At 39.2% G+C, this 12,715-nt stretch overlaps 1 protein-coding gene across 2 annotated transcripts in view; it reads right to left on the reverse strand.

Moving 5' to 3' along the window:
* ICE1 (interactor of little elongation complex ELL subunit 1) overlaps window positions 1-12,715 on the reverse strand; it is a 54,240-nt gene that overhangs the window by 23,370 nt on the left and 18,155 nt on the right. For both annotated transcript variants that reach the window (XM_028509597.2, XM_036020282.1), the window contains exons 8-12: window positions 11,616-11,698; window positions 11,361-11,400; window positions 11,220-11,276; window positions 4,128-4,214; window positions 859-1,253 (exon numbers count right to left, since the gene is read on the reverse strand). In XM_028509597.2, the coding sequence (XP_028365398.1) occupies window positions 859-1,253; window positions 4,128-4,214; window positions 11,220-11,276; window positions 11,361-11,400; window positions 11,616-11,698 (662 nt within the window). The remainder of the gene's footprint in view (window positions 1-858; window positions 1,254-4,127; window positions 4,215-11,219; window positions 11,277-11,360; window positions 11,401-11,615; window positions 11,699-12,715) is intronic.

Consider the following 12,715-nt stretch of genomic DNA (forward strand, 5'->3'; position numbering starts at 1 on the left):
ACTTCTCCATCTTCTGGCCAAAAAGACTTCTGATATTAGAGGATACGATCCTCTCTTTATTTCCACCTTCCAGTTACTCCTCCACAGTGTCTGACTCGCATTTGACCCCAGTCCAGAGCACTGCCCTCTACGCACCAACCGGGCCATCACTCTGGGTGCCTACTCATGGACAACTCTCGCCACCCATTTTCGCACACGGCTGTGTACAGTCTGGCCATCATACAAGATCCATCTAGGTGGCAACCATTCCCTCCCTACATCACCTCTGCATTCCTGGAGCCTAGCACAATGTCTGAAACACAACAGAATTGCATTATGTTTCCTGAATGAAGGAACTAATTCAAAGTTATTTGCTCCTTAAGTCAAAAAGTATATAAATCCGTTTTATTAAAACTAACTTCCTAATAAATTATGATAAACCATTCTGCAAACACACAAAAAGGATGATGTGTTCATGAAGTGAGAGTGGGGAATTCAGTAACCTAGGTTAATGTGTGCTATACACATGGATTTACCCATCTCTGAAAAAATCCATGGCTACAAACATGTATTTAATTCATTCGTCCCATATCGGCTAAGAGTCCACCATGAGACATAAGAAGAAACAATTAAGATTCAGCCCTTCTACAGGAGACTTACAATTTGGTTGTGGATAGGAAAAAAAAAAAAAAAAGGAACCATGACAGAAAGAAAAAAAATACATGTTAATCCTAAGGGTACTGGCAGGCCTTTTTATATTCTCTTAATACTCCCTAATAAAATCTAGTCCGAGTACCGCACATGTTCTTTGAGTACGGCTAACATATCAGGATGAACACCATGCCCATTTGGTAAGTCAAATTCAAAGTGCACACTCACAGGTGCAAGGGAAGAGGGTAAGGAGCCAAGGTGCGGTAAGGACCCCAGAGGGGGCGACGGCACGGGGGACAAGAGAGGAGGGGGAAGCTTGAAGAAGTCGACTGCAGCTTGAAGATCTTCATCCAAACAGCGATTGCGATGCGAAAACTCAGTACTGTCCTCATCACTCCTTGGCATTACAACTTCAGGAGGCTGGTCCTCACTCGGAGGAGCTGCTCCACTGGGCCTCTCCCATCCCACATTTTTGCATGGGGAGAAGTCACCCTCTATCTCCATGGACAGCTCTGCCAGACACGTCTGCACAGCAGAGGCTCCGGGAGGACTGTCCCCTGCCCGAGCGGGCACGCCATCTTCCCCGGACTCTCTGGATCTAGGCTTTTCTTCAGCAGGTTTTGCTGTGGGGGAAAAAAATAAACAAAGTAAATATCCAATATTTACAATATTGAGAAGACTTAAAAAAATCCCACCTTACTCTGTTTAAAATGCTTGTAATATTAAGTCCAAGTAAAAATATATTTTTAGAAAAAGATCCCTTCCTGAAGACTCTCCTATAAAACCTGAACATACTTCATGTAAGTATGCCTTGCTCACAACCAATAGGATAAGACAGGTAGATGTGTGGATGGGATGTCCACGACCCCTCCGCAGCAGGGCGCAGGGTGGAAAAGCACCCTCAGCAGTCTAACGGCCCTGGGTCTCGACGACCTGCTCACTCTTCTCGATGACCCTAAGGAACAGTACTTTCTGGCGGAAAACAGCTTTGTGCATGCAGGTTGACAGGGAACATGATATTCTCTGTCTGACAAGCGATCTAAACTGCACTGATATCCAACCTACCCTATGACCACAGCTGTACAATGCTCTAATTAAGGAACTAGAGTTTTTTATTATAAGCAATGGAAAAACCACTGTAAGAAGCCAATGCTTTTGAGTCTTAATTTTGGTGAACTGCAGTGGTGCTAATTAGTGTCCTAGGAAATAATTAGAAGCATCTATTTGTCATATTTGAAAGCTGTAAAAATGTGTTGTACAGAAGGGCTCTGGGGTCCTGGGAGAAGTGGCTGATCCAAGGCTGGGGAGGGGGAATCCAAGCCGGGCCTGAAACACCCTGCAGTGCCAGAAAGTGAAGAGGCACTCAGAGCGGGGTGGGGCACGCAAAAAGGGCCCAGCCAACCGGAAGAAGATGACCCCAATAACCAAACCCGGGGTAATCTGAACAATACGTAATGACAGAACTGAATTATAATGCACAAAATAAATACCGCTAAAACTACACTGGTAAGTGAAAAGAACAGAATAATTCTTTCTTACAGAAGAATTCCAATTAACAAATGCAAAAGAAATGAAGGAAATGCAGTAAAACCTATTAGACAAAATAGTTGATATGGCCAATAAGATCCACGGATGGCTGCTAACATCAGTACCCTAGAGTCGGAGAGAAACAGAGTGCCTGCAGTGGAGAAGTAGCTCCCTGAAGATAATTAACTAGTAGTAACTTGACATGGAGAAACCCGGCAGACGCCACTTTAAGTAAGTGGTCAAGGTTCATCTCCCCAGTGACAGTGCAGCTCTACATCCCCTCTCTCTGGGCACAGCAGCCACGGCAGGGGGCAGCCTGACCTCTGTGGGGGTCTTCCCACAAGTACAAGTCTCAATCTAATGTGAGAAGACATCAGATATGCCCAAACTGACAGGCTTTCTACAAAATCAAAAGGAAAAGTAAAACCAAAAGTAAAAAGACACGAGAGACAAGGAAAAATGGATGTGTTGTCCTTCTGGGGGAGATGGAAGGAAGGATGGTTAAATGCAACGTGGTATCTTGGAAAGGAAAAATGATCCTGGTGAGAAAACAGATGAAATTTATATATGGTTTTTGTTAACAGTATTGTACTAAGTGTTCTGGTTTTGATTACTGGTGATGGAAAATGTTCAACTTTGGAGTAATAAGTGAAATTTTCTGCACTATTTTTACAATCTTCCTCATATGAAAAGAAAAGGTAAAAAAAAAAAAATATATATATATATATATTTTATGGTATAAAATTCCAAAGATAGCATGTTTTCCCTTCTATTTGAAAAAGCTAACATCAAGGAACAGACTTACCCCTCTAAATAATGTTTTTATATAAACATAAAATTATTAAATGAAAGATGTCCCTTTTAAAAACATCTTTAACAACACAAAATCAAGTATTTATAATAAAGTAGGACTACTGACTAATACAGAAGACTAAAATGAATCTCAGGCTGCTTTTGTCTGAACAGATGAGTACATTCTAAACTGGAGAGACTGATTTTGCAGCTGCAGGCTCTACACGGTCACATTATCAACGTTTTATCCAGGAGGTGTTCCCAACAAACATGTGTCTGTAGGCCTCACAAGGTATGAATCCACACACACACACGAGAGTCAGGAACTTGCCTATCACGTTTTTCTTAGGGAAAACCACCTTGAGAGCCTGAGAAGAAAAACTGGGTGCACGTTTCTACAGACTTTAGATCTTGAATGTCTGTAAATTCAAGCTAATCGAAAAAACTAGTACGACAAGAAAACACTTAAAAAACATTTTAATCTTATGCAAGATAGCAATCTCCTCCCCATCTACTCCAAGTGACTAATATCTATTTCCAAATCTTTGAATACAGTGTAACAATGTGGTAGAAAGCCTCCATGGCTTTTTACTGCAAATCAAGATACACCACAGATTAAGTCAAATCTCTGAAAATGCATTAGCTACTTGTGCTGTACAAAACAATCTGATGTGACAGTTTTTATCTATCCCTCTCTGTGTATCTGTATCCTAAAAGAGAATACGAATGCAGAATAGATTATAACTAAAGTAATAACTAAAGTATTATAACTAAAGATTATAACTAAAGTATTTCAGCCAAAGTAACTGGTAAATTACATGAAACACAAATTAAACTAAACTGCTGGTGGATGAATGGAACCCGTATGACTGGAAAAGCTGTTTGTCCTCAGTCTTTTGCATACACCTGTTAAATATGCCTCCACTGTGGGTCCTGCCAATGTCTCTGTATGCTCTCTAATGAAAGGTGCTATTAAAAATTAAAACCCAAATGCATTTACTGAGATTGGCAGAAGTAACACTGCAAAGAAAGGAGTTTTATATAACTAAGAGTACCCATTATAGCTTAGTTTATTCTTTAATGGAAGTTAAGACATCAAAAACCAAAGGCACACATTACCCAAGATACACATCTCTACTTTCATGTACAATATGTACCTCTGGAAGCTTCTATCTCACCTGGGAGACATCGGCTGCTTTCACCAGGTACTCTGTGTGTTGTGTTTATACAGAGCCAGAGTTCTTTCAGAAGTAGTTTTACTTTTCCTAGGAAAGAGAAAAAGGTATTAAAGACACGCTACTTGCCTCAATCTATGCAAGGCCAAAATATAGTCTTGTGAAATCAGGACTTATTAGAAATTTAGAAAACTAAGTAACTTAACACCTTCCCCAAATTCAACCACTGCGCATAACTGAATTAGCCACTGATGGAAAGGTCTGCAATGCTCTAGCCCATTTGGGAGAGGAAGGAGAATGGGAGTCAAAAGACCAAATGTTCCTGTTGTTAATGGCTTCTATCACCTTTCTGTCGGTGTGGCACAAATAAATCTGTGGCCTGTAAGTTTTCAACAGAGAGTGATATGTGATTGGGGAAGGAAGCAGGTATAAGGACTAATATAAGAGGTCTGGGCTCTACATATTCTGCAAAGAACAGGACAGCTGTATGTCCTCAGTTACATGAAGTTACAGAAATGAGTCAGACCATGCTGTAATTAACCTGGGGGCTTCAGGGATCACAGAAAAGCCATTAGTGGTCTTAAGGAAGAGTGAGGAGAGAGATAAAAACGTGTGCGTGTAAGCATATAGACAGGACAAGATAATCACACAGAGAAGCACATGCTCTCATGAGCAAAGCAAAAGCTTTGGAATTTTTATAACCTTACAAAGGGGTTTGTCTGGATCCCTAAAATGGTTGAGAACCACTGGTTCAAGTTGAAAGGCCAACAGTAGTTGTAACTAATACAGGCCCAATAAAATTCATATAAATCAGGAATATTAACTATGGTTTTAAAGTGAGTTTAACATTAATAAATATACAAATTAAAACAAAAACTCCCAAAGCAAAAAATTATTCATAAAAATATAATAGTTTTTGGTCAAATCTGCATAAAACAACAGCCCACATAAATTAAAATTCAACTTAAAATTAGCTATAAACATTAGGCAATTTCAGGTCACTTCAAAGTTCTGTTATTGTTTCCTTGAACATGTTTTTAAATTAATCTGAAGCATTTATTAAAAATACTGAAATCTTCAACCTAGTCTCAAGAGGCTAAAAGACCAACCTTTTAAACCAAAATATCTCTAAGGAATCACAAATTTTGAAAAGGTCAGATCTATGGAAGCTGGCAAACCACATCACACCAAATAATGAGGTTCAGACAGAGGGACCAGGACAGGAGAGGAGGACAGAGGCGCAGGGTGGGTTTGAAAAGCTGGACATTTCCAACTTCCCCTGAGCCAGTCAACCTCTGATGGTCACCCTGTGTGAGACACATCCATTTCTGAGTTCCAAATTCTGTGATCAAGCAGCTTATCTACATTGTGATTTAACCTACCCCAAAGCCTGCTTCCAAACACTGTAATCCCCTTTGCTTAAATGACCTGACCAGGATCCCTGCTTATTACGTATACCCAAAGCAGCAAACAGGGAACCTTAAAAAAAAAGAAAAAAAGTTACTTTTCTATTCTTGTGGAGGCTATTAACCAGAGCTATGGCTATTCTAATTGAGCACTCTTTCATTACGTCTATACACAAATAAGAGAGCTATCCATTCCCAGCAAAGAAAAAAAAAAACCCTACTGTGGCTTCATTACATAGGTGGGGAGAGAAAACCTCATTAAATTGAACAGCACACCTTAACCCAGTATTTTAAAGCACTTCTTTTATCAAAATATAAAGCATCTGTCAGTATTTCCGAACTTTTCTATTTCACTGACTAGTCAGTTTACACATGAATACCACACTACTTTAATCTCAAGTTTTATTATTGTTTTCTTATCTGCTGAGAATTTTTTCTTTTTAAAAAATATTATTCTGAACATCTATTGATTTCAGATAAAATCTCAGCATCTGCTTGTCCTTTCCCATATAAAACCTCGAGATTTTGAGTGAGGCAGTGTATTTACAAATACATTTTGGGAAAACTCACATCCTTATCCTTTGAATATTTCAATCTCAAAACATGATGTTTATTTACTCTAACACAATTCAGCAGTGTTTTATAATTTTCCTCTTGGAGGCATGGCACACTGCTTTTAGGCCTTTTCCTAGACCTCTGATGCTTCTGTTGCCATTTGGGAATGGGTTGTTCTTATTCCATCCCTCTTCTAAAAGATTCAAAATGACATGTTGTGTGTTCCATGTTTGTATCACCACTTTCCCAAAGCTCCTACACTTGTATTTTCCAGCTGAGACTTCTCAATTGTCTAGTCATATCTTTTGAAATTATGACAATGTTGGCTCTTTTTTATCAGCTGTGAATACAGCTCCTAGAGGCTTCCCATAAAGAATGGAGGTAACAGAAAGCACGTTTGCCTTGACCTTGCTCTGTACATTTCACCTTTCTCAAGTGCAAATGTTTTTATTCTATTGTTACCTCACCACTATTTTTTATGAGGAATGTGTGCTTAATTGAGATATCATTTTTCTCTTACCCAGTTGATGCAGTATTCCTCAGAGAAATCCTTAAGTCATAATTTGTCCATATTTGCAACTATTAGATTTGAGTTCTTAAACTCACACTACTTACATTCCTAAGTGGCAAAGCTCTGAGCCTTGAGGATGTGTGTGCATGTTATTCTTAACTGACTTTGGTACAGGGTTATGCTAGTCTGAGAGAAGGAGACAGAAAGCACTGCATATTTTTCTAAGTTTTAACATAAATAAAATAATAAAGACTTTAGTTTTCACTGAAGGCTTTATAGGGCTCAGTGACAAGCTACCTGGATCTCCTATGGCATTAGAGCTTTAACTAATTTTTAAATTTCTTCTGAGTTCTTTTTCTGTTCAGGTTTGTGATAACTACTCTGAGTCAAATTTGGTATTTGGTATTTGGTAATTTCCTAGAAAACAGTCCATATCAACATGACCAAATATGAATATAAATTTGTGAATTAAGATTCTCCAACTACAGTTTTATAGGTTTCTCAGTCCTGGTACTGTCAGATTTTTGTTCCTTCTTTTCTTAATCACCCTTGCAAAGACCTGTCAATTTCACCAGCATTACAAAGATCCAGCAATTGGTTTTAATGGTCTCAAACAGTTTGTCTCCTATTTCATTAACTTGTTTTCATCTTCACCTTCTGCTTCACCTTCAGTTTTCTTGTATTTTCCTGCCTTCTCAGTTATTCATTTTCTGTAATTCTTGCTTTCTAAAATAATCACTGAAGACCACAAATCATTCCTTTGAATACTATACTGGCAACATCTCAAAAATTTAGTAAATGCTGCCCTATTGTTTATTTCCAAAACAGTTTAGCATTTCCATTTTTATCTTCTGTTATCCAAGAAGGATTTGTTCGTTTATGTGTTTGCAGTTACCAGGTAGGTCTTGAAAGACTTTTGGGGGGCATGGGAAAGTATTTTTACTAGTTATCTTATTAAACCCCAATATCTTAATATACCAGATTAGATAGGAGTTATTAGTAAACAGCCAGCTTCTACATATGCTTTAAAAGTATTTTAAATTCTAAACCCATGGTTTAAAAGAATCATATGTAAATTAGCAATTTTGCAATTATGATTCCAATTCTACCTCCTATTTTTTCCGCTTTTCTATTTCCGAGAAACAGTTTAAGGTCTCCCATGAAAACAGATCCGGCTACTGCCCCTAGAATTTCCAAACATTTTACTTGACAGTTTCATGCTTTTTTATCCATGACAGTAGTCTCTTCTTGGTGAATTGTACATTTCATCAATCTAGATATTCCCTTTGAACCCATGTAAAGTCATTTCTAGGCTTGAATTATTTTTTTGTTTTAGATTACAGCTTACAAGTTAGCATTTGCTTGGAATTTCTTTATCTATTCCTGTATATTATTTTTTCTATTATTTCACTTGATGTTAAATATACTCCCTATAAAAACATCAGAGATAAAGATCATTAACAAAGGTCATACTCAACACTTGGTATGCCTTTCCAATAAAAATATCACATCTGTGCTAAGCTCTGGGAAGTTTCCTTCTGTTATTTCTTGATCACCTTTTCTCCTTAGGCTGTTCTACCCCGAGAAGTTCTAACAGATAGCTATTAGGATACCCAGCCTATCATTCAGATTCTTACATTTCCCTTAATACTCTGTATTTCTCTGTTCTTTTGTACCATGTTCTCAGAGACACCTGCAATAGGTCTGAGACACTTATATGTGTCCATTTAACAATTCAGCCTTTCTAGTAAGTATATTTCTACAATTGTATTTTTAGTATTCCAAAACCCCAATTCTAATTTCATAGCAGCCTATTTATACGTCCTTAGACTTTCTCTAAGGATGCAGCTCAGTTTTTAACATTTAACACGGTTCATGATTTCATACTATTTCCTCAGGTACTAGGTCTTCTCCTTGAGCTTTTTTGCCACTCCCTTTTCTCTGTTTTGGATGGAAGTTTAGGCAGGACATCTCTGATAGCCAGAGAATTTTTCTTCAGCCTACAGTTTTTAGCTGTATACTCACAATAAATACAGGTTCTTATTTCATGAGCCTATAGCAACAGTCCCCAACCCTTTTGGCACCAGGGACCAGTTTCATGGAAGACCATTTTTCCATGGACTGGGGGCTGGAGGTCAGTGGGAGGGGATGGCTTTATAATCTGCCACCAGATGCAACTTAATTGTCACTTGCCACTCACTGATAGGGTTCTTTTTGTTTTGTTTTGCTTTGTTTTGGACTTATATCACTGATAGGGTTTTGATATGCGTCTGTAAGCAATTGATTTATTATGGTCTCCGTGCAGTCAAACTTCTCTGCTAATGATAATCTGTTTTTGCAGCAGCATCCCGGTGTTGGCATCACCATCTCAGCTCCACCTGAGATCATCAGGCATTAGATTCTCCTAAGGAGCACACAACTACATTCCTTGCAGGCGCAGTTCATAGTAGGGGCTATGCTCCTATGAGAATCTACTGCTGCCACTGATCCTGACAGGATATGCAGCTCAGGCGGTGCTGCAAGTGAAGGGGACTGGCTGTAAATACAGATGAAGCTCTTGCTCCCTCACCAGCTGCTCACCTCCTGCTGTGCGGCCTGTTCCTAATGGGGCCGTGGACGGTACCAATCCATTGCCTGGGTGTCGGGGACCCCTGGCATACAGAACCCTGCCTTTAGAGGGAGGGGAGACAGATGAATGCATTTGTTGAGGACTTACATGGAATATGTAAACATCTCATTTTCTGAGACCAGAAGCAGCTATCCTTCAAAGCAGCCACAATTGCCAATTTTTGCACCCACCCTGGGCGCCTCCCATGGCATAACTAACACTTTAGACAGCTCAACTTCGGGCCACAGCCTACAGACAAATGTCAGAAACTGTTTCTGAACCCAGACGGTGGCGCATTCTTTACACCTTAGTCAATGGCCTGGCAAAATGCTGCTGTTCTGCTCCTTCTCCCTCCCTGCCAGCTCTGCTTTGAGGAAACACAGGGCTTCTACCATAAAAACTTGCTTTCTGAGGGCTGCTATTTTCTCTGTAATGTGGGGCTTCATCACCAACTGATACCGACTACTTTACATAAAGAGCTCTATTTTGTCATTTTTACTGGAATTTGAAAGGAAAGGCAAATGTAGCACTCAAGCAGCCTTTTTAAAAGTGAAATCAACACTTTTTCTGCCTAACTTGTAAATTTCTGTCAGAAGTATTAAAGCATTAACTTTACATTTGAGTATTAGGAATTAAACCCATCCAAGTCCACAACCTAATCTTCAGCACACTCCTGAAGATAAAGACTTCCATTTATTTCAAAAAAGTAAAATGTACAACAAACAACATCACAGCCCCCACAGGAAGCGAAGATCAAAACAAATCAAGATTTTACTTGGAGACAGTATCAAGCTCTTTGAGGAAAGTAAAACAGAATGTAAGGACAGAGGCCAACTACACTAAGGGGGTAGGCGGGTTCGCTTCAAAACACTAAGGCCTGAGAACAGCCGAATCCTAGGGCAAATGTGTCAGTCCAACAGAGAACATTCAATTCAACATCTGACTGGTACTTGGGAAAGCCAGTGTTGTCCAGACTTCTACTTCTCTCAGCAACATCTATTACTAAGACTTTCACTTTCCACACAGAAGAGCAGGAAGAGAAGAGTCAAAAGCACATGAATTACACATCACTGACAGTGATAAATCAGGGCCCAGATAACGGAAATGTGTGAGCTGTTAAGCCTTAAACCACGAGGAAAAAATGATCTTGTGCTCTGAATTGAAAAAAAAAAATTAAAGGAAGAAAAAAGATAAAGACTTCTAAAGAGACACTTTTTATTGTACAAAACGATGTTAAGTGGTTTCAATAATATCCATCTTGGGGAAAAAAGCACAATAGTGACATGAAAACACCAATATTTACATTTTAAATGTATCCCTACCAAAAAAGCGAGAGGCGGCAGAGCAGAAATTCATAAACTCCCCTTTAAGAACGAAGAAGGGAAACACAAAGAAGGAAGGTTAGCGGACCCACAGTGAATGAACAGAAGTACTAAAGGGAAACCCCTGACTTGTCACTTCAGGGCCAGGCCTCCTCACCTACAAGACCACTCTGGGGTGAAAGGCACACCTGCACACCTGTCATTTCCCTTGCGCACTGTTTGACCACCACTTCCCCTTTCCTTGTAACTCGTGCCCTCCCCTCAAGTTTTGTCTTCTGAAAATACACTTATGTGACTTTGACTCCAGTTTTCCTGCCTAACAGTAACAATTTTTATATATTTGGCACCTAAGAAATTAACCTGATAAATTGTAAATGAATTCCAGCACAAACCAACCCAAACCCTTTAGTTTTTATTTTTTGAAAAGTGTGGAAATTGTATCTCTAACTAGTTTTCATTTCCCAAACAATACTGTTTCTTCATGTTTAGTTTCACTGTGTTATTTTATCAAACAGCAGGGTGATAATATACATGGATTCAATGGAGACAGGAGACAGGATATGACTACTTCTTCCATGAAATATCTACTAAGCCCTGGGACTTTCACAGTTACAGGGAACAGCAACAAAGAAAAGCTCCCGAACCACTAAAAGTAGTGAACAGAAATAAAAACAGAACTTGGAATATACTCACTTTTATCTATGCTTCCATAAGAATCACTCGAAATTTGCGTTCCAATGTGTTTCAACTCTAAAAATGTGGGGGAACAATGATTAAAAAGAATACTGGATATCAAAACAGAATTTTTATGTAGGCCATTAACCGAATACTCACCTTTTTCATTTTTCTGCTTAGAAAACTCATCCAGCCTTTCCTGTGAAAACAAAACACTAACAGAGCTGGCCCTGCACAGGAGTGCAGCCACTCGGGCCCTAGCGCAGGGGAGGCCGCCCGGCCAGCACTGCCGGCTGCTCTCCTCGGGGGCCTTGCTCCTGACTCCTGCGTGATTAGGACACGGCATTTTCACAAAGGACACTAAGGAGCCCAGAGGCCAGGAATTTAACGTGTGTGTGCACTGTTATCTATTACCTGTGTCTTCTTAAATTCCTTTTCAAGTATTTTCTTCTCATTCCTCAGTTGCTTGAAGTCCTGAGTTTGCTTGAGAGCGGCCTCTTTATTTAAAGAGTGTATGGAAGTAAGAAAGAAAGAGAATTTACGAACTTTACAACTACCATTGATAAAACATTCAAAATCTAAAATACTGAGAGTGTTCTCTCATTTCTTAAAACTTTGAAAAACTTTTGTGAAAGATCACTTTCTTCAGTATTTTATCAATCAGGGATAAACGCAGAAATACTTTTGGCTTTAAATATTACCTCTTTTAGCTATAAAACCATAACACTGGCACAGGCCCTAAAAATCCCTTGCAATTCCAGCACAAGCCCACCAAAACTCTCCAGTCAGGCAGCAACCCAACATGCATGACCTTTACAGAGGGAGAGGCCACAACCCGGCTCCTTACTCTTCAACAATCAGCGACATTGCAGGTTCACAGATTTCAGAATACTGTTAATACAGTTCTCTTTATTTGGGGGAAGGGACAAACTTCTCTGTGCTTACTATATTGTTACTCCTTTCTGGAATTTCCTTCAATAAGCTGATAGTCATGACTGCTAATACCTTTGTTAGAGATCTATAGCTGACCTCTGAACAACACTGGGGTCAGGGGCGCCACCCACCTAGTAGGTGAAAATTCTCATAAAACTTCTGAATACCCAGAAACATAACTACTCATAGCCTACTATTGATTAGAAGCCTTACCAACAATATACACTGTCATTTAACACACCCTTTATATGTGATATATGTTACAGAAAATGGTATTAAAAATCCTAAAAAAGAGAAAATATATTTACAGTATATACTGAAAAAAATCCGAGTGCAAGTGGACCCACTCAGTTAAAACCCAAGTTGTCCAAGGTTCAACTGCACTTTTTTGTAGCAGTCCTGTGAATCTTAAGCCCGTCATTCATTCCTATTTCGGGTTCTGAGGCACTGCACAGTCCGAGAACACTGTAAGGATCTGAGCAGTACTGGCTTTACCTGAGACTGTTCGTACACAATCATCATGAAAAGTAATATCCCATAAAACACTGGAGTAACAATCCTTACTTGATTCATTTTGATAA

Source organism: Phyllostomus discolor, chromosome 3 (assembly GCF_004126475.2).
Source record: "Phyllostomus discolor isolate MPI-MPIP mPhyDis1 chromosome 3, mPhyDis1.pri.v3, whole genome shotgun sequence".
In the NCBI taxonomy this organism is placed as follows: Eukaryota; Metazoa; Chordata; class Mammalia; order Chiroptera; family Phyllostomidae; genus Phyllostomus; species Phyllostomus discolor.